Raw genomic sequence first — 22,059 nt, 5'->3', positions numbered from 1 at the left:
TGATTTTCAATGTAGGGCTACTAATGTAGGGCTACTAGACAAATAAAAATGTATTATTTTTTAGATTTTTGATTGATTTAATATACCTTCTTTATTTTTAAGTAGACTACATAGCACAATCTGTGGAAAAACCCATTTGAAAAGTAATATAGCCTACTGTACATGCGGTGCTATGGTAAGATTCATTAGTTTAATGTAGTAAATACTAGGGTATGTTAAGAAATTAATGCAGTGTAATGATTTATATGTTGGTGACATTTATACAATTTCTTCATACATTTTCCTATACTTACAACATTACTAGTTACCATTAATGGTTTATTCATCTGTGAACTAACCAGTTTAAAATGGGCTTTATCAATCGAGTGTGTTTATCATAACAATGTCATTCTTTTTTTATTTAATACAAAAATATAGATAAACAAAGGCTAATGTAATCATTCTACATGAGTACATAGAAATGAAAGGCTCAACACAGTAGACTAAGAAAATAAATAATTACTTATATTAATAATTACTATAATTAAAATTATTAAAGTAAAATTATTTGAAATCATGACTTATATGAACTTAAATAGACAGTAAATTAAAAGATTAATGGCAGCATCACAATAAATCATATCATATCAAAAGATAAAGCAGCTTCACTGCACTCTGACCTCTCATTTTATCAAGGGCTTTGGATAAACACTTTAAGTCATTTTTAATGTAATAAGTAGTGAAAGGGATTTAAAGAATCTACATTTATGAATGAAATAGTTTGCCAATATTACAATGTTATTAAGCAAATAAATCAAAATGAGCACCGCAGTCTTTGGGTATTCCAAATAAAAGGTTTTAGATACAGATAAAGCAAACTATCAAAAACGACCCCTTTTTTATCAGCCAGTCCTGAACTGATATCCAAAAGATTTAGGAAAAATTGCATGAAGTAAAGAGATATGAACAGTGTCTTCAGAACGGCTTTTGCAGAAAGAACAGGGGGCAATTTCTACATTATATTTTTTATTAAGGAATTTGTTAGAAGGATAAATCTCATTTAAAATTTTGAAGTGATGATAACAATGCCATTCTTCCAAAACAAAGAGTCGTTACGTCACATTTCAAGCGCGATGCAACGCCATGTTGGGGTGGCGAAAGTACTGGTGGGCGGAGTTTGTCTTCCAAAGGGAGCGGTCCGCCAAATTCAAACAGACTGAACAAAGTAAGAGGACACAACACTGCGATATAGAACAAAGCAACGGTAGGTTTGAACTTTTACATCGATTCATTGTTTTTATTATACATTCAAACACTTAATGGTTTTGCGATTGTGTTGTGATATTTAGGGTACGGCTGTAATAAACGGCGTTAATGTTTGGCTGTAAATCTCTGCGCTGCATTACTAATCGTTTAAAAGCTAATGCGCATGTTCAGTAACTTACATAGGTTTGCTATTTTACTTAATTTACTTTTCATATACATATTATTCGAGTTTATCAAACTTTATTAATGTTATTGACTACTTTTACACCGCGCGGAATTATCGCACAATACACACGGTGTTTCTATAGTGATGACAAATCTTAAAATATCATAGTTTTAAAATTGTTATGTGAAATCCATGAGAAATGACAAAAAATAAGTTATATATTTTCCAGCTCTGCTCCAAATTACTTAGCACGAAACTGCTGCTCTCCACATGAAAAAATACTGTATTACTATAGTAAATTTAATATACTGTAGTAAGTTCCAGTATTTACTACACTTCGTGCCGTATTCTGTCGTATATCTGTTATGTATAACTTATAAACTAGGTTCACAATATTCAAAACATGATAGTGTTTACGAATTTTACTTTATTATTTACCATGGTAAACTAAAGTATACACCGTGTTTGTGCATGTGGGTTAATGGTGGAAGTAAGACGAAGTAATTTCTTTAAATATATATATATATATATATATATATATATATATATATATATATATAATGATGAATACCTGAAGAAGTGGCTGTAGGTAAAAGGTTTGGGATCCCTTATATTGTGTTATAGTACAGCTACCCTAAGGCAAGTGATAAAGGCATAGACCTAAAATGAATTCTGTGCACTTCATTTATGTTTATTGTTTCTCTAAATATATTTTTTCTTGTAGGATAACACTATGACATCTACTGTGGTGAATGGAGTTTGGAGGTCACATACGGTCCTCGATGAGTCGGACCCTGACTGCTCACCCGAGGCCCCACAGCAGTTTAAAAAGATGCGCTCATCCAGCTCACTGAACTCGCTCAGGATGAGTCTTCGTAAACGTCTGCCCTTAAAACCTCTGCAGACCACCGGCAACATCTCTGAAGACAATCCCACCTGGGAATCGCTTCAGATCAACCAAAAGCCTAATGTTGTCCGCAACATGACCCGCAGAGCTAAAAGCTCTATTGGAGACATCTGTCAGGTGTGTATGAGGTCTTCTGTAGTGTACCCCCTCACTATTGCTAAAACAAAAAATACCATCACAGAAATTCTAATGGATTTAATGGTTATAGTGGTATAATTGGTTTATTACTGCAGTAACACAGTTATATGACCAATGGGTACTCACAGAAATAAAACCACTTTCTTCCCTCTAACTTCTTATTTCGACTCTATTCAGAGGTTTCAGAAGAGCAGACAGTCACGTCAGGAGTGTCTGGTGATGACACCTGGCAGAATGTCTGACGGGGAGGAATATGATTTTGTCGGGACATCACAAACCCCGAAACGGTCTGCTGCCCGAAGTACCATCACCCCCGGGCGAACTCCACGCTCAACCAGCAAGCGAGGGGCGCGTACCCCGAAGGACAGTGAGTCTGCAGTTAGGACATTGAAGTCCAGGGGCACCAGAAGACAGCTGGTGCGCATGGCTGCACTGAGAAGCCCATTCGCATCACCCAACACAATGAACCGCAGGAGGTGAGACACTAAAAATGGTTATTGGATTAGAGAATTTTTTGCTGTTCGGTTAATAACGTTGATTTGAATGGATTGTTATTTTATAATGATATGTCAAAATTCTATTTGTATAGACCAGTGGTCCTGCACAAAGTCTGTCAGTTGCCCGCCAAAGCACATTTTATTAATAGCCTCAATTTTAATATTTATTTATTACATATTTTAGATTAGCTTGGCTTCTTTTATGTATGTTAACATTTGAAACAATGATAAAACATATCAACAATTAAATTAAAATAAAATAAAATTAACAAGTAAAACAAAAAAGTTTTGAGCAGACAATATCAGAAAAGTAGCCCTCCAGAATGTTTTATCCATAGCTCTTCGTCACAAAAAGGTTGGAGACCCCTGGTATAGACTATCCGCTTGTTAAGTCATCTTGTAAGGAATACTGTTTCCGGGTCTAAGACTACAATCATTTCAAAAGAGGATATTATATGAACAGCTGTTTATGTGCACTATTTATTCGTATTACACATTTACGCAAACATTTTTTAAACTCATTGTGTACACACTGCAGACTCCAGGCTCACAGAAACTATTATATTAATAGTTCATTAAAAACCCACCAGTCCATGTCTGGTCATCTCTGATTTTGTTATGGAGATAAAAATTAGGATCGGGTGGTTTTGGTAGTTTTGCATTATGTTAAAAGGAAAATTAGCGTGTTTTTTTCTACCCAGATGTGTATAAATAGCACGAAGTGTGTAAATCGTGCAATACATAGCCTATGCCAAATTACAATTTGGCGTGCATATGATACGCCCGTCCTTCCCATTCACTTAAACGGCGCATCTTTTTTAGTCGTTTTATTTATTGGTTTCTCAAATTTTTTCAGTTTTTTAAACCATATTCGCTTGAGTTTAGGGCTAGAACAACAATGTCATTTTTATATAACAAAACGTTGTGTTCTAACCCTAAACCCAAGCGAAAATTGTAAAAAAAATAGCAAAAACATTGAGAAACCATTAAATAAAACGACAAAAAAAGATGTGCCATTTAAGTGAATGGGAAAGACTGGCATATCCTATCCAAGTCAAATTGGAATTTGGCGTATGTATTGCACAATTTTCACACTTCGTGCTATTTATACGCAACTCTGTTAGACTGGGTTCGTTTTTTTCACCCAATGGCCTTTGAGATCGTTTGGACCTGGAATCGCTGGGTGACGTCAGACTTATCAAGCGAATTAGAAATAGTTCAGGAACAAGTTATCATTTATTAAATTTTCGCTTTGGCTTATCTTTTCAATTTTTCTTACTTTTTGAACTTGGGGTTACCCAGACAGGGTTTAGATTAATCCAGCCTAGGCTTTAGTTATATTAGGACATTTAAGTAGTTTTTACACACAATTCTTACAAAAACAATACTGGGGTGCATTTTGAGATAAAACAATGCCACTGATATATAAGATATGTTAGTGCAAGGTGTTTTAAAATTAAGGAAGCTCAAACATGCATTTTAGTCTGGGACTAGAATAAGCCCAGTTCAAGAAATCGCCCCTTGATGATTTGGGAGTATCTCTGAACAGAATCACACAACCAACACCAACATAATGCTTATGTGTTTAATAATATCTATATATTATAAGTTGCAAGTGGTCCTGACTGTAATGTATGTGACACATCACACATAACAACTCTTTCTATCCTGTTACAGACAGTTTGACGATGATCTGGATTCTGTGTCTAATGGTCTTCAGAGACTGAAGCGTCTCTCACATGCTTTTAATGATGCTATTGGAAGAGATGAGAGGTTAGTTTAACACATTGCAAATTGAAAGGAAATTCTAATTCTCTTCTTTGGTTTTCTTTTCACTTTTCTTATGTCTTGTCTTTCTGGCATGATATCTTTTCGGTTCCCTCTCATGACATCTGCCTGTTTCCTGTTTGTTTGGGAAGGTGGGTGTCCCTCTCAACGGCTGACTAGACCCAACCCTAGTTTAAAAATGCCTTTATATAACAGTCTGATAAAAGCTAAGAAATAAATCCTTGAGACACTTTTAGCAGTTCAAAAGTTCTGCTCATGGGAATTGTTGTCTAATAGGAAGCACATGGTGGAACTGATTAAGACCACGACTGGTTGAGAAACCGGAGCAATTTAATACTGTGTAGTTTTTATATGCAGCAATGTGATTTGTTTGTTGTTCCCAGAATTCTTACTACAGAATGGTTGTTAAAATTGAGTTTTAGTTGACTGGGTTGTGAAACAGACATCAGTTTTGCATTGTGCCATGTTACTGTTAATATTTCCCAGCTTTCTGTCTTTATCTAAAGGACCCCTCTCCCTCCCCTTTTGAATTCCACACATAACTTTTCCTCCCGCCAAGATTTTCAAATGGCTGTAAAGTCTCATGCAGGGAAGTCACATGAATAAATCATACTGAAGGGGAACCGGGGAATTTTAAGAGCAGAATAAATTCCCCTTTACTGGAGCGAACGAATCCATAAAAGGGCTTTCGGGTATATTAACATGCAATGTCTTTTTGAATGAAGTCCAATTATTATTTCTCTCTTATTCTGCAAGCGACAGATTCAGGGACTCACTTCTCATGGATTAAAACTGAGGTAAAGTCCCGCTGTCTTTTTGCAAGGTTATTACCAAAGCAGTTTTGTCTTTTATGTGGCTGTTTGTTTGTGCGCGCATGAAAGCTTGACGTCACACGTCGGTCTGATGTGTCATCACCACACAAAAAGCTTATTTGTATTGCATGTTTTAGTTAGTCGACTGGACAGAAGGAAATATGAGATGATTCTTGACAGGAATCCCCCCTAAACATGCATGAAACCCCTATCTCTTATTATTGTTTCAACTGTTTGGTGCAAATGAATGCAGTTTAAAGCGATGCTCCAGCCAAATATCAAAATTACCCCATGATGTACTCACCCTCAATACATATATTATTATGTACATATGTCCATCATCTTTCAGACGAACACATTTAGAGTTAATTTAGTAAATGTCCTTGCTTTTCCAAGCTTATAGTGAGAGAAAACAGGGATCAGGGAACTTCTGACTTTAAATCCCAAAAAGTGCGTCCATCCTTCACAGAAGTAATCCACACGGCTCCTTAATAGAGGTCTTCTGCGGGTAATCGGTGCAATATTTTAAGAAAAATATCTATGTTTAAAACTTTAGAAACTTTAATAATAGGGCTGGACAAAAAAATTGATTTTTCGATTAATCGTTTTTTTTTTACATGATCGATTCTCAAAGAGCAGAATCGATTTTTTTTTCATATTTTTTCCTGCAAACATTAAACTAAAGATTAACATTGATCAAATTACTAGTATTCTTCACTAGATGTCACCCTCTTTTTTGCCTTGCGCGATGTTACCAAGGAGCCTGTCATTCTTTCATTCAGTGCTTAAAATGGTGGTTTTAGGTGCTTCATTGACGTTGATGCCACCTTCACATAAAAAGTAAGAGGTACGGAAGCATTTTAGATTTCGCAAGCAAGACAACAACGACAGTGTTGTGGCTTTAAATTTCTTTTTTATTAATTACCCACTTGAATCGAAAATTGAATCGAAATCGAATCGATTTGAGAGCTTGTGAATCGAAATTGAATCAATCTGGAACATCTGAATCGATACCCAGCCCTATATAATAACTAGCTTCCGGTTACAACGCCATCTTATACTCACGTGTTTCACGAGGGTCACTGTGCCAGTGTACCTATGGCAACCAACGCTCACTATGCTAAAACTCTTGCGTTAAACGTGTGAGTCCAAGATGGCGTTGTTACCGGAAGCAAATTTTTACATTTTATAAAGTTTGAAATATGGATATTTTTCTTACAAAAAGACCTTTATTAACACATGGAGCCGTGTAGATTACTTCTGTGAAGGATGAATGCACTATTTTGGCTTCAAAGTCATAAGTTGATCCCCGTTATCTCACATTGTAAGCAAGGAAATTTACTAAGATAACTCCAAATGTGTTCACCTGAAAGATGATGGACATGTGTATTTCAGATTGCTTGAGGGTGAGTAAATCATGGGGTAATTTTGATATTTGGCTGGAGTATCCCTTTAACTTTGTAATAAGCTGCTACATAATAGCAGAATTGAACCTCTAAATCTAATCCTTTATCCTCAAACACCCCTTTGTACCATACTTTATTGTCTGCAACATTGTAACATTTGATTGTGATTACAGGATTGAGGCCATTGAGCACTACAAAACAGTTATGACCACGGGCTACAGCTCAACCAATCACAATGTTTCCAGAGGACTGACCCGGGCATCCATTCGCAAGCAGACACAGCGCATACAGCAGGCAGTGAGCAGCTGGACTGATGCGGCTCTGTCAAACACCCGCAAGACTTCGTGAAAACGAACACAGTAGCATGCTTTTTTATATGTGAAGGGGCCTTATGTAGTATTTTGAAGAGACACATTTCTTATTCCTGTCTGTCTGTCTGTCTGTATCTTTTAAGTGTTTAATGTAATGGACAACTTTTGTATCTTGTAGAGATACTGCATCCATATATTTAGAGCTGCTTATTTAAAAAAGTGATTTGCAAGTTTATGCATATTCATGGGATATTGAATTTCATTTCAAAATTATTTCTGCTGTGAAAAGCCATGAAAAATGTACTTTAAAACAATGTGAATACCAAATATAGGCTTGGAAAAAAAATGTTGAGGTCAATATATGGGTGGGATTACAAGTGAATGTTATTCTGTCAAGACGAGTGTTCAGGGTTTTGTTTGGCTTGTGTATTTTAAAAGATAACAGGGATAATCTTTTTTATTTTTGTGAAAATATCGCTACCTAACACTGAACTGACATGGTCTTTATATCTCTGTGGGAGATATTACTAATGTTACTATGTTTACTAACTCTAAACCTATTTAGTTGAATTGTATTAACTGTATTTTAGTGCTTTACTGAGTGTACGATAGGTCATTAGTATTCAAGATAAAATGTAAAATAACAAGTATGTAATGTCACTAACTTACTAAGAAAATATACTGCAATATGCACTATAATCACAAAGGTTATAATCATAATACAGTGGTTAATATTGTATACACAAAAGTTGTACCTTTTTGTCACTGGGATGGTACCTTTTAAAGGGACAGTTCACCTAAAAATAAAAATTCTGTCTTCATTTATTCACTCTCATGTTGTTACAACCTGTATAAATTTCTTTGTTCTAATGAACACAAATTAAGATATTTTGGAGGAATGTTTGTAACCAAACCATTTGTGAACCCCATTTACTTCCATAGTATTCTTTTTTCCTACCATGAAAGGGAATGGGTCCACGTACAGTTTGGTTACAAACATTCCTCCAAATATCTTCCTTTGTGTTCATCAGAACAAAGACATTTATTGAGTAAATGATAACAGAATTTTCATTTTGGGTTGAACTATCCCTTTAAAAAGGTCCTAATATGTACTATTTTGGTACAGATATGTACCTTTTAGGTACAAGTGTGCATTTTGAAAAGGTACTGCCCCAGTGACAACTTTTGTACCTTTATGTATCTTTGCTTCTGAAAGTGTGGTAAAACATTGCCGAAAGGAGAACACAAGAATTTAGTGTGCTAACACACACGTTTGTCAAAGTTGAAATGCAAAAGTGATTTTTGTTTAAAAAAAGTGACAAGAACAGCATAATAGTTTTTTATACTTAATAAAAACTTCAATAATAAAGTTTATTCCTGTAGTTTTTCATTATTATACTTTAAATCTTAAAATATAATATTTGTTTCATAAGTTGAGCTAAACACTGGGTGTCATGATTTAGAGCAGTTTAGACCGATACCTTTTGTAACTTAAAGTGTCCACTTTTTTTGAAAATAGGCTTATTTTACAGCTCCCCTAGAGTTAAAAGTGGGGTGCATGATCTCTGAAAGCCAATGTTGACATTTGAAATCACCTAAACAAACATGCCACTACCCGATAGAATCTGGACCTTCTTTTGATAGACCTGCCCCAAACATACGCAACCCAGGCAATGATGTCAGTTAGTAGAGACGCACCTTACTGCTGATTGGCTACAAGTGTGTTTTGGTAATCGGCCCGACTCCCTTTTCCAAAGTGTTTTTCAAAAATCACGTACCCCGCCTTTAAACAATTAAGTTTTACTGTTTTGGAATCCATTCAGCCGATCTCCTGGTCTAGCATAGCTTAGCACAATCTATTCAATCGGATTAGACCATTAGCATTGCGCTCAACAATAAACAAAGAGTTTCAATATTTTTCTTATTTAAAACATGACTCTTCTGTAGTTACATCGTGTACTAAGACCGACGGAAAATGAAAAGTTGTGATTTTCTAGGCAGATATGGCTAGGAACTATACTCTCATTCTGGCGTAATAATCAAGGACTTTGCTGCTGTAACGGATGCAGCAGGCGCAATGATTTTATGCAGCAGCCAAAAATAGTCCCCTTGGTAACTTTCAATAGCTGGGGACTATTTGTGTGTACTGCGTAATATCATTGCATTCTCTATGCATTTCGAAAGGGAGGCGACTGAGCCGTTGCCGTGTCTCACCACTGGATGCCGCTAAAAATATACACAGTGTACCTTTAAAGATTTATTGTGTAACTTTTAGAAAGATCTCTTGACAGAAATGCAATATAATAACTATATTATCAGTGATGTATAAATACCTTAAATAATGAACTCTATTGTTTTTATTACTTTAGAATGTATTTTTTTAACTGTGGGTCTCCTTACATGAAAGTCGCTGTCATGTTTCTACAGTAGGCCTAAACGGACGAAGAGCGCGTTTCGTCCCTACGTTGTCTCAGACGACATGTTTGTCCTGTGGCGGCTACCATATGCATTTTGAAATTCAGGGGTGAGCTGTTGGTTGCAATTCCCAATCTTACCACTAGATGCCACTAAAAATTACACACACCACCTTAAAATAACTTGACAAATACATTTCAACAGATAATTTTAGAACATCCAATAACACAGTCTATGAAATACATTTATACAATTATATACAGTTTTGTGCAATTCTCTCATTGTGCAATGTTATAAACATCAAATTACAGCATGGCACGTTTAGCACAATCTCAGGGGATTTCATACGTATTTTATGAGATGGCAAATTCATTCAACCAACGTTGTGTTTTGTGCAATTTTCTTTTCGTCCCTGTGAAGTTGGCTTTAGAGGCGGGGTAAGAAGTACCATTATTGTTATTTTATAGCTTTTTGTATGATTCAATACGATTAAGCCAACTCGTAAAATATGTACCAATCCCTTTAAGATCAGAGCGTGTTTAAAAGTTAATGTCAAGACATACTGTATCTACTAGTACATACAGAACAGCTGATAGTCTGCATTGTATGAAAAAGAATCAGTATGAGCGAAATGTCTCAAAAATCAAGCAATGCTTCAATAAACTATTATGAAATGCCTTTTGTGTATATTCTATAAATGTGAAGGATCCCTGTAGGGTCTGTTTATGTAAAGCTCATTTTACCTACACCTAATTTTAACCAACAAGAAAACAGGCTTTTAAGAAACAGACACGTCACAGCATCTGGAGATGAGTCTTGTAGCTCTGCTATAAATAGATAAAGTTCTGGTGCTCATGTCCATGGTTACCTTCGCAAAGATCATTACAGGAATCTGTGAAGAGCTCTCACAACACACAATAAATAAGTTTCCAGGTATAAAACTACCATAAAAAAAACATCGCCACACTATAGCACATTTATATTCCTGTATAATCGCTGTTCTGTGCCATCTAGTTCTGTTTTTCAATTACAATTCAATTCAATTACCCCCACATTCCTTCATCCTTTAGTCAATGACAAGCTGGTGGTCACATATGACATGATGAAGCATTTCAGCAGATGAAAAGTTCTTGGGATCTTGATGTGTGATCTGTGAATGGAGATAAAGAGATTAATAATGAGTTTGGAATATAAAGGGTTTACTATAACTCCATAGACATAAGTATTGGAGATTATTCTGAATGGCCTGAGGTCGGGATTAAGCGGATTTGAAGTATTTGATTGATCGGTATCATTATTATCTCTTATTTTTGACAGAGGTGGCGTTTAGCTGCTTTTGTCTTCATATATTCATAAACTTTGTTCTTTTTATTGTGATGATTTTGGCTCACATTTAACAAAAAAATCACTCTCAACAAATTAGAAATTAAGTTTATTTAACTTTGTTCAGGAGGAGCATGGTCATGTAATCCAACCAATCAGCGTAAAGAGGTGTCTATGCACCATCCCTCCTCCACCCCAGCGCTACAGTTTCAGCTAGTTCATCCATCCCAGTTTATGAGGGGGGAGTAGGGGAGAGGGGGCACAACCTAACGCTTTTTGGTTTTGGCTCAATCATTCAAAATATATTTAAGTTTGATTAATTATATTTTTACACAAGCAACACACACATTTCTCCTACAAATGACCATTTGAAGTTTGTTTCTAGTAATTAACATTCATGGACAATTACACCAAACGTGACAGAAGTGCAAACTTTACAACTTACCCCATAGGTGGAGTTTATTGTAACATGCAGGGGGTTAGTTGTAACACTTGCTAAAAATGAAGTTTGCATGCAAATATTTCAATACTATTTTGTCTGTATACTTGAAGTGGATATTGTTTATATATCTGTCTATAATAGGTATCCACACTGTATTCATTCATCCAGCCCTTTTCTAACAATAGTTCAATTATAAATGGATACAAATGTCTAAATATGTGAGAAAAAGCAGCACAATTATGACAATTTTTTTATATGTGACCCAGTCTGTAATAACCATACTACAGTTTCAAAATCAAATTCTGAGATAATGAGCATCAAAGTCTGATTTTAGCCATTCATTTCATTATGATTTCAATCTTTGAAGTGACCTTATTCAATCAATATTAAAGATATGAACAAAAATAAATTTGACACCTGATCTTTGATAAGACAGGCACATTTATTTTGTTTGCAGCCAGCAATCATTCGTGTGTAGCCTATTTAAAACAACGGCAAGAATTACACTAATGTTAGCTGTTTTCATATCATAAGTGCTGAGGGGTTAGTTGTAACACAGCGTTACAATTAACCCCCACTGGGTCAAAATATTTTCAAGCCCACCAAAAAAGTTGCTAAGAGCTGCAGACATATTTCAAAATGATGCTATGTTTTAGTCAACAAGACACTGATTAATATGACATAGCATTGGATTTGGTATCTTACACACCCAACTTAGAAACCGAAAAAACATAATGAAAAAATGTACTTGCATGCCACCAAAACACTCATACATCAATAACTCTCTGGAATAACATTATACATTTCAAATAATTTGCAGGAGATCATCTTTTGGCATTGTGAAAAAAAAACAGAAAATCAAAACGCTCAACCTAGTGCACTAATGTGAACAGTCCGTGTTACAACTAACCCCGCATTAGTTTTTGCCCCGCGCACCCCTAGTCTGGGTTCTGGCTAAATTCCAAGCTCAGACCCCTCCCCTCAGACAGCAAACCAAAAATGCTTCATCTCATTCCCTATTGATTACTGAACATGTTAGTGCAAACTTGTGAATATGTCAATCAGCTAATCAACTCAACAGACCTTAAAAGGTTTCCTGAGACTTCAAAATGGTCCCTCAGTTTGTTTCACTACACAATCATGGGGAAGACTGCTGATCTGACAGTTGTCCAGAAGACAATCATTTACACCCTTCACAAGGAGGGTAAGCCACAAACATTCATTTCCAAAGACGCTGGCTGTTCACAGAGTGCTGTATCCAAGCATGTAAAGGAAAGTTGAGTGGAAGGAAAAAGATGCACAGCCAACTGAGAGAAACGCAGCCTTGAGAGGCTTGTCAAGCAAAATTGATTCAAGGTTTTGGGGAAACTTCACAAGGAATAGCCACCACACAGAGACGTGTCAAGGAATTTGGCTACAGTACAATTGTCGTTTTCCTCTTGTTAAGCCACTCCTGAACCACAGAAAATGTCAAAAGGCGTTTTACCTGGCCAAGGAGAAGAAGAACTGGACTGTTGCTGAAAAACAAAGCTCTGACGTTCGATCAAGAAAGAGAAGCAGTCGAGTTTACCTTGGTAATAATGAGCAAAATATGCGAAGTTCACGGCATAGAGTCTCTAAAAGACGTCCAGGAGTTTTGCTTGAGGCAGTTAGTGGAGTCAAAAAGAGATATTTTGACCTGTTTGTCAACGGGATTTGGGAAGAGTATTATCTTCAAAGTAGTCACTTTTTCCCTATAGACTTTGCAAAAATATACGTTACGTATTGCTTTTTGTCAACCAAGGAGTAGTTTCCATCTATTCTGGGCTTTAATTGCCTGCTCTATCTTCATGATTTGGTCCAAGTCATCCATTTCTGTGTTTAATACTGTGCTCTGTTAGACTGTGAAAGGGAAACAAGACACAAGCCAACAGGAACATCGTCATCTGAAGCCATCTGTATTTCTTGAAGCCAATTACATCCCTCCGAAAGTTCATAACAAAGCTGACATTTGTACCCGCCCCTTCAACAAAACAGGGCTGCCCATATAAAAGCCATTCCCCTGATATCCTACACACACATAAAGTCAATGAGCCCGTGGCACTGAGTGGGGAACCGGGCGATCCAGAGCAACTCAAGTGCGTCACAGCTACTCAGAAGATAGACAATGGCATCTGTGAGCCGGTGAGCTGTGCCGAGTTTAAGCGATTCAATACAAATGAGGGCCTGTGTCCAAATGAGAATCTGCTCCCTTAACTGCAGCACAGGAGTGTTTGTCAGTGCATTAAATCGGCGTGTCTCCACAGATTTGTTGAATGAATGGAGCTCAGTATTGAGGTTTTTTCAAATCAATCACCAAACAAGTGTCTCCATGACAACTGCAGAGGAGCATCTTCAATAAACACGTCAGTATGCTATCACTGCATGCAGGGCATAGAGATGAGGTATGAATAGCAGAGTTATTTGAAATATGTGGCCAATTTCATTCTCAATTAAGTGCATACGATAAATATAGTTTTGCTTTACAAAAGTATTAGTGATTATAGAAATCGTTAAACCAAAAATGAGAATTCTGAAATATCTGTTTGTTTGTATATCAGGGGTGGGAATCTTTGGACACTTTACATTCCGATTCTGGGAGTAACGATTTGATTCCAAAGCGATTCTTTACATTAATAAGGTGACCAAATTTTTTAAATTAAAACCTTTCCTAGTTAAAGGGATAGTTCGGCCAAAAATGATATTAAACCCATGATTTACTCACCCCCAAGCTGTCCGAGTTGCATATGTCCATCGTTTTTCAGACAAACACATTTTCGGATATTTTAGAAAATGTTTTAGATCTTTCAGTTGATTAAATGTAATGTTAGGGTCCAAAAAAGTGCGTCCATCCTTCACAAATTAAATCCAAACGGCTCCAGGATGATAAACAAAGGTCTTCTGAGGGTAATCCGTGCGGTGTTGTTGTAGAAATATCCATATTTAAACTTTATTAACGTAAATAAATACCTTCCGGTAGCGCCGCCATCTTAGTCGCGTCCGCATTCAGGATGAGAGCTTACGCAGCCTACGGAGGCTACTCTGCTGCTGCTCTGTCCCCCCGCCCTCCGAATTTGTCATACGCGTCACTAAGAAAAGTGCGTATACTACGCGAATACTCTCTCCTGAATACTGAGGAGTCTAAGATGGCGGCGCTACCGGAAGATATTTATTTACGTTAATAAAGTTTTAAATATGGATATTTCTACAACAACACCGCACGGATTACCCTCAGAAGATCTTTGTTTATCATCCTGGAGCCGTTTGGATTTATTTTTTGAAGGATGGACGCACTTTTTTTGGACTTGAAGGTTGTGGACCCCGTAACATTACATTTAATCAACTGAAAAACATTTTCTAAAATATCCGAAAATGTGTTTGTCTGAAAAACGATGGACATATGCAACTTGGACAGCTTGGGGGTGAGTAAATCATGGGTTTAATATCATTTTTGGCCGAACTATCCCTTTAAATGGTTAAAATATCATTAAAATCTCATTTGTTGTAAAAAAAAAAATGGGGACAAAACATTTTTTGAAAGTTTTCTTCTTTTTATTGTTGTGGATTCACTGCAAAAAATGACTCATTTCTTACTTAATAGTATTTTTGTCTTGTTTTCAGTAGAAATATCTAAAAACTCTTAAATCAAGATGCATTTTCTTGATAAGAAAAATCCCCTAAGAAAAATCTAGCTTTAAGACAAAAAACTTAATTGAAGTGAATTTGTGCTTAAAATATGCAAAAAATATTTTTCTTGAATTTTTTTCTATAATAAAGTAGTGGCAGTTTTTTCTTGTTTTAAGCACAAAATTGATATTTTGGTCTAAAAATGTAACTTATTTTCTTAGGTCATTTTCCCCATAAACAAAAATGCATCTTTTGACTTAAGAATTTTTTGATATTTGTACTGAAAACAAGACAAAAATACTAAATAAGAGTAATTTCTGCAGTGTTTCTAATTCAATTAATTCAACAATTTCTGTAGCCTAATCCTATTTTGATCCTATTTTTTTCCTTTTTTATCCAAGAGACAAACCTCATCAAAAATGACTTTTAAGGTACTATTTCAGCTGATTTCATAGCATTGTAAATGTGAAGAACAAAAGGAATAATGCAAAATGTAAACGGATTTAGCCTACACAAAACAAATGCTCAGTACCATGCTGTGATCAGTTCACTTCATTGGTTTATTACTTTAATTTAACATGAGTAGTTAGTACCTTAACCCCCGATAACTTAAACTGTTTTCATATCTTATGATTTACTTGATTGATGATGATGACGCTTGTCGCTTTCTCATGTGTCTCGTAATAAATTCTTCTTCGCTAAAGCAGTGACGCGCAGGCGCAACCAAGTAATCAGTATCTCGCGGCCCCCTCTGCTGGTGAAAATAATCATTACATGATTGCTTCGGTCTGGTACTACAAACGCTACATGTTGATGGGGCTTTTTCAGTGTATTTGCTGGTTGTTTTTAGTGATGGGCAGTCCGGCTCTTTCCATTGATTCGGCTCTTTCGGCTCAAGCTCCGGCTCTACATTTTAGTGATGGCAGTCCGGCTCTTTTCATAGATTCGGCTCTTCTGGCTCAGCTCCCTTAGAAGAGCCGGCTCCCCTGCATGCGTCTGAAGATTCGGCTCTGCTCGTTCGCTACAAAGAATCAGCTCTTAGAGCCGGCGTTCGCAAACGACCCATCACTAGTTGTTTTGGACGTGCTGTAAAGTACGCTTTTGCAGAACACAAGCTGCAAGCTTCCTTTCACCCTTAGGGGGTGTGCACACCAAAGCTTTTACGCCCGTGGCCGGCGCATGTTTTTAGTTGTTTCCAATGGAGGCTTTGCGTTTTTCAAAAAAAAGCTTTGGTGTGTCCCGCCCCTTAATGTAGTGTGCCGTTATATACGATTCTCTTGTAATTGATGTCCATGCATTGCATGTTATCGCCACTCTGTCTTTATTGTTTTCTAAATCTAAAATGTAACTTTTAGGGTGTTTTCACACATGTTGGTGCGCACCGTAGTCAGGGGGCACCAAATTACACTGTATCATTTTTCAGTTGGTGTGGTTTATGTGAAATATGTTGTTTTACCATACCCGAAACGCTGCACCGTACACCATGTTACTGTCAGCACTCTCATTGGTCTCTGACAGCTCTGACCCCCATGACCAGCCCTCATGTTTCCATGACAACCAGCCTGACATGAAGAGCGAAGCTAGCAAGATATGAAGATAAACGATGCAGGTCTTTGTGAAGTTTCTTCACTTTTTGTTTGCTAAGAATACCGTAAATGTCACTATTTTTGTGTGGGGAGGACAGCTGTGCCTTTATGAAATCATCAGCCCAAACCTCCAAACGACAGCGAATCTCTGCAACGGACCAAGATTGTTCTGTTTTTTTTGTTGACCCACAATATAACACCCCGCTCACATCACAACGGAAGCCCAGTTGCTCAAACATGTGGAGAACTTCCTGTAATTGATCTGGCCCGAGGTCGACCAGCCTTCAGACCACAAATGGACCGCACCACAGTTCGGCAACAGCCGCTCCGAGACCACCTGTTTAGAGCGGCCTCAAAAAACCCTTGGTCTCAAGGGGGTCACAAACCGGATGCGCAGCGCGGGGCTTTTCTAAAAAAACAGAACACATTGTTTTCTATGAGTGTACGCACACAGGCAACGCCTGGTCACCTGTCGCGCCACAGAGTGCCACTCACATTGTTTAACATTAAATAACATCATATTTGTCCCAAATCGTTAGCCATTAACATTGGCGGCTAAAGTATATTTTGCATTTTGAAGTAGATGCTATCTGACTAAGCTCGCGCTATTTAATTTGCACTTCCGGTGTACGAAACCTCCGAGTTGTCCTAGAAGTGACTCGACGCAAATATGAGTAAAAACATTGGCTTTGATGCATTTTTAGTTTTTGTGCAGCATCTGTTTTAATTTTTTTCTCCCTAATTAGTGGTTAGTGGCTTTTTTGCCCCATTGACTTCCATTATAACGACATGTTTTGATTGCAAAGCCATGACACCTTATTATCATGCATTCTTTATTGTTGGTTGTTTTTTTCTTTTGCTAAGAGGTAAAAATCACCATGTGGCATTGCTGCAGTAACTCAGGCAAAAGAAGTCCCAACTAAGCATTGAGTGCTGTACATGCTCATACTTTTCAAATTCAGAAAACTGAAAGGCGAACACTTACCATAATAAATGACGATGCAATCCCTCAACAAACAACACTTTTCTGAAACTAATGCTGCTACAGTACAACATCCTGTATTTTGTCACCCTCCTCCTCCTCTTCCTCATCCTCTTCGGTCTGGATGCGAATCTCTGGGCCATCTTTGTGAGATTCGGGCTGACTCTGAGCACGCTCTGGTTTGGGGGTGGACACAGATGAGGAGGGCGGAGACGGCTGCTGAACAGACATGGCTCGACGCAACAGCGGGGTGCGCTTGCAGGACAGGAAGTCCGGGGACGGTGACAGGAAGTCCGTCTTGGGGGACAGGCCAAACGATCCCTGACGCAGTACCATGCGGTTCTTTTTGGAGCGCGAGCCGTGCTCGAACTCCAGAGCAGACAGATGAGCTGCGTAGCCTTCACTTATAAACTAAGACGATAAAACAAAAGAAAAGGAATGAAAAGGACACCTTAATCACATTTAGAGTATATCATATGTGTATCATCATATCAAATAAACATCAAGGATCCACAGTTATTGACAGTATCAAGTCAATCCCCATTAAGTTCACACAGGACTAGCATTAAGTGTAATTCATCACACCTGGCACAGCTGTTGATGCTTCTTCGATGGTCTGCCAACAATGTATATCTGATTAGGTGCGAGTCCCAAAGTACTGTACACTGACATGTCCTTCATTGAACCATATGCCGCACTGATCTTAATGTGACACTGTGTGGGAAAAAGCAAACAGACATGCTATTGGGTTTATCACATGAAAAGCAAATGTCAGTTATGTGTATTTTAATTGCCATGTTATCAGAGAGTACCCAAAATAACTTTCAGTGACGCTACAGAAATAACAAAAGTGTTATAAAACATTATGAGGCTTGTCATAATCCCCAGTTTATTACAGTGAGACCTGAAACGTAAAACAACAAAAATCCACCAAGACTTTCTTTACATGTGAATGTTTTGGTGCACTATGTACATGGACACACCTCGTTCACCAGACTCTTGAGAAAAATAGTTTTCTGACGCAAGGGGTCGTGAACAAGACCTTCAGAAAAGAAGACCATCCCCTGTGGGAAGTTGTGTTGAGAGAGCCAGGACACGACCCTCTGCTTCTGCATGTCAGGACGACCAGTAATGTAGATGATCAGATATCCAAGATCCTGCCAGTGTCTAGAGAAGAATCACAACATTCATAGCAGGGAAAGCAGTTAGCACCTTGCTTGAAGAGTGTAAAGTCCTGCTTCAAGCAAACAGAACCAATCATCAACTGTTAAAGACTGACGATTCTCTAAGGGGAGAGGCACTATACAAAGTGTTGCCAACATTTTGTGCATGCAAAGTAGGAAATACACTGTTTTAATTGTGACCTAATGCCTGGCTCACACCACAGGATAATCGGGCCGAATTTACCCCGATTTTCCCCTCCCGAGAATCCGAAAGAAAATCGGGCAACGGACCTTGATCGGCTCCGAAGTTCGGCCCAGATTATCCTGTAATGTGAGACGTTTAAAAATCTAAACTTACACCTTCCGATATGCTCTCAAGCAAATCGGGGCCGCCCCGATCTTATCAAACATGTTTGATATTTATGATTTTAAATCCGCATAATTACGTCATACTTTCACAATAATCATTGAGAGACGGAGATGATTGACAGCTTTCGGGACCGCGAATCAAGCTGCTGTACGGGTAGACAGCGCAGCTGGACTCATTCCGCCACAACTGCAGCTCGTTGGGGCAGACAGACTATTTAAAATATAGAAATTAATTCCTTGCTTGATTCACGTTGTCATACCCTTACGAAAATTAACCATGGTTTTACTACAGTTAAAACCAAAAAACCATGGTTACTGTAGTAAAACCATAGTAACTACAAAATAACCATGGTTTTGACAATCATGGTTTTCAAAAACCATAGTTAAACCATAGTTAGTGTAGTAAAACCATGGTTTTGCTGATAGTAATCAATACACCAAAAAACCATGGTTACTACACTTTTACCACAATAAAACCATGGTTAATTTTCGTAAGGGTAAACATTAGGCTATCTAAAATATCCTAAAAACAACAGAACATGATGATGGTCAGTCACATCACGCACCTGCAGCTATTATGTGTATAGAGGAAATTTAATAAAATAAATAGGCATACACGAAATAAGTTGCACTTAAATAATTAGCTTATTAACAAAATGAATTTAAAATGATATGACGATTTTCAGTTCTTTTTTTGTGACGCGCTCCACAAACGCACAGAACCCGATGGGGCAGCCGGCAGAAAGCGCATCATGTTTTAAATATTACTTTACAGACGCACAAAGTTTTTATCTGTATGACCATGTAACCATAAAAGTAATTTAAGGTCATCATGCATGCATTGCTGTTCAGTGTTCACCGGCATGTAGGATATGTACTAACAAACATTATCACGCCATTAGTTGTTCGAAATATAAATGATCCGCTTGAGCCTCACCCAAGTGCAGCACTGATTGCTGAAATACCGCACACTTGAGAATCTAATGCGCCTCATATCGACACTTACAACGTTTCACATTAAATGACATATTTGTCCAAAACCATTGGTAATGTAAATACCGAATTAAACACTAGACCCTACACTGCAAGATAAAATAGAATAGAATAGAAACTTTACTGTCATTATAAAACTATAATAAAATTTGTTTATAAGCTCTCAAAGACCAGCAGCCTCAGAAGAATAAACAACAAAAATAGAATCCACATAGTATATAGCTACAAAACAATATCACCGCAGAGTAGTATATATACAGTGGAATTAAATAATGCAAACAACAGTGCAAAACAAGTTTAACCAAGCATCAGTCATTTAACGCTTAGCCTACAATAATATTCTTGTTAGGAAGGAACAGGAAAACAGAGCATTAATAGAAATAGCCTAGATCACTTATAATAACTCTTAAATGTGCAAAAAATAATGATATATAGGCTAGCCAATTATATTAAAAATATGTTTTTAAATAGATGTATTTAAATGTAAATAAATCTTGCATAAGGATTAGACTTGAGTTGGTGCTATACAGTATGCATTCAAACACTGCCTGCATAACACATCCTTAAAACATATCATGATTGTTGCCTCATAAACAAGAGCTGAGGAGGAGAAATCGCCTAGGTTTCAAAAAGAAAGCTGCTACTTTGTAAATATTTAAAAAGAAATCATAATAAATGTGTCATAATCTTCACTTTATATACTCTTCTCCTGAGGTGAAGTGAAGTGCTTGCTCTGGCAAGATAATCCTAATAATATCCTGTAGTGTGTGATGCACTAGGATTTTAAATTCCTGTAGTGTGAGCATGTTTAAGATTTTAGAGAAGAATATCTGACAAGATTCTCTTTATGTGTGTGCTGCAACCAGATTTCAAAATCTGCCAGGATTTTAAAAATCCTGTAGTGTGAGCCAGGCATAAGAGAAACATTTTTAAGACAGTGGTACCCTAACATACATATCTACTTAAACGAAGGCATCTAAGGATAAGACTTGATCTGGTTGCCCAGAAGACTTGCAAACATGGCTGTAATGTGGAGAAACTTTACTTGGAGGTTTTGGGTAATAGAGTTCCCCTAAACTTTTAAAAATGCCAAGTTCACACATGAAACCTTTTCATGCAGGTGATCTCTCCCATAAAGAGGACCTAGTAACATTGCCGTAACATTCACAGGAAACATTCTGTGTGAACAAGAGGCATAAACAATGCAGTAAGGGGCGTAACGTAGTGAGGATGCATGTGTCATCGCAACAAGAAGGTATGGTTCAGCTCTGTGACACAGGGATTTAAACATAGATCAACATTCACGTAGAGATATGTCGGCAAACTGCCCTGAAGCTGAGATTATTTACTAGCATGACAGAACAGCGCTCGAGAAATAATTAGCAAATTTCAGACGTGTGTAAAACATATTCCACGTCTTTACGGGATCTTTACACACACACAGATTCCGGAAAATCATTGGCACTGTGATTGAACCAAATATCAAACGATTCCTGACAAAATTCCGGATGCATTTTACTTGTATTTTCCGTAATCTCTGTGCATAAAGGGCTTTTCTCACGGTGTATCACCCATAGGGCTGTCACTTTTGAGAAAAATCAAATTCGAACGGATATCGAATATCATGCAATTTATCCAAATATATTCGAATATCTAGGTGCCCCCCACCCGCATCAAAAAATAAAACAAAAAGTAATGCAGATTCAATCACAAATGTATTAACAGTGACAGCCATGAACAGCACTGTCTGGATTACTTTTTTTACTTAATGTTTGAAACAGCAGGTTATCAACTTATGAATAACAAACTTATATGAAAAAAAAACGATTCAGACCAGGTCCAAACAATAACGTGACAACTTAAACAGCAGC

The 22,059-nt window shown here is 37.2% G+C and overlaps 2 protein-coding genes across 4 annotated transcripts in view; one reads left to right on the top strand and one right to left on the bottom strand.

The window, feature by feature from the left end:
• The first annotated feature begins 586 nt into the window (after window positions 1-586).
• LOC135776623 (protein PIMREG-like) lies at window positions 587-8,619 on the top strand. Of its 3 annotated transcripts, none has more exons than XM_065287460.2 (6): window positions 587-1,243; window positions 2,136-2,435; window positions 2,634-2,932; window positions 4,631-4,726; window positions 5,504-5,538; window positions 7,133-7,266. In XM_065287460.2, the coding sequence occupies exons 2-5, from the start codon at window positions 2,145-2,147 to the stop codon at window positions 5,529-5,531; spliced, it is 714 nt and encodes a 237-aa protein (XP_065143532.1). In that variant the 5' UTR covers window positions 587-1,243; window positions 2,136-2,144; the 3' UTR covers window positions 5,532-5,538; window positions 7,133-7,266. The 3 variants fall into 3 exon arrangements, with proteins under 3 accessions (XP_065143532.1, XP_065143530.1, XP_065143531.1); XM_065287459.1 differs by having other exon boundaries at window positions 589-1,243; window positions 5,498-5,538; XM_065287458.2 differs by lacking the exon at window positions 5,504-5,538 and having other exon boundaries at window positions 7,133-8,619.
• The window catches only part of plrdgb (PITP-less RdgB-like protein), a 103,011-nt gene continuing 89,555 nt past the window's right edge, over window positions 8,604-22,059 (bottom strand). The window contains exons 17-20 of the mRNA XM_065287457.2: window positions 18,647-18,830; window positions 18,249-18,377; window positions 17,667-18,074; window positions 8,604-10,835 (exon numbers count right to left, since the gene is read on the bottom strand). Coding sequence (XP_065143529.1) covers window positions 17,724-18,074; window positions 18,249-18,377; window positions 18,647-18,830 — 664 coding nt within the window. The 3' untranslated portion in view covers window positions 8,604-10,835; window positions 17,667-17,723. The remainder of the gene's footprint in view (window positions 10,836-17,666; window positions 18,075-18,248; window positions 18,378-18,646; window positions 18,831-22,059) is intronic.

This window comes from Paramisgurnus dabryanus, chromosome 18 (genome assembly GCF_030506205.2).
Source record: "Paramisgurnus dabryanus chromosome 18, PD_genome_1.1, whole genome shotgun sequence".
Lineage (NCBI taxonomy): Eukaryota > Metazoa > Chordata > Actinopteri > Cypriniformes > Cobitidae > Paramisgurnus > Paramisgurnus dabryanus.
Note: the sequence above shows the minus strand (reverse complement) of the source record. Positions and strands in the feature narration are given on the sequence as shown.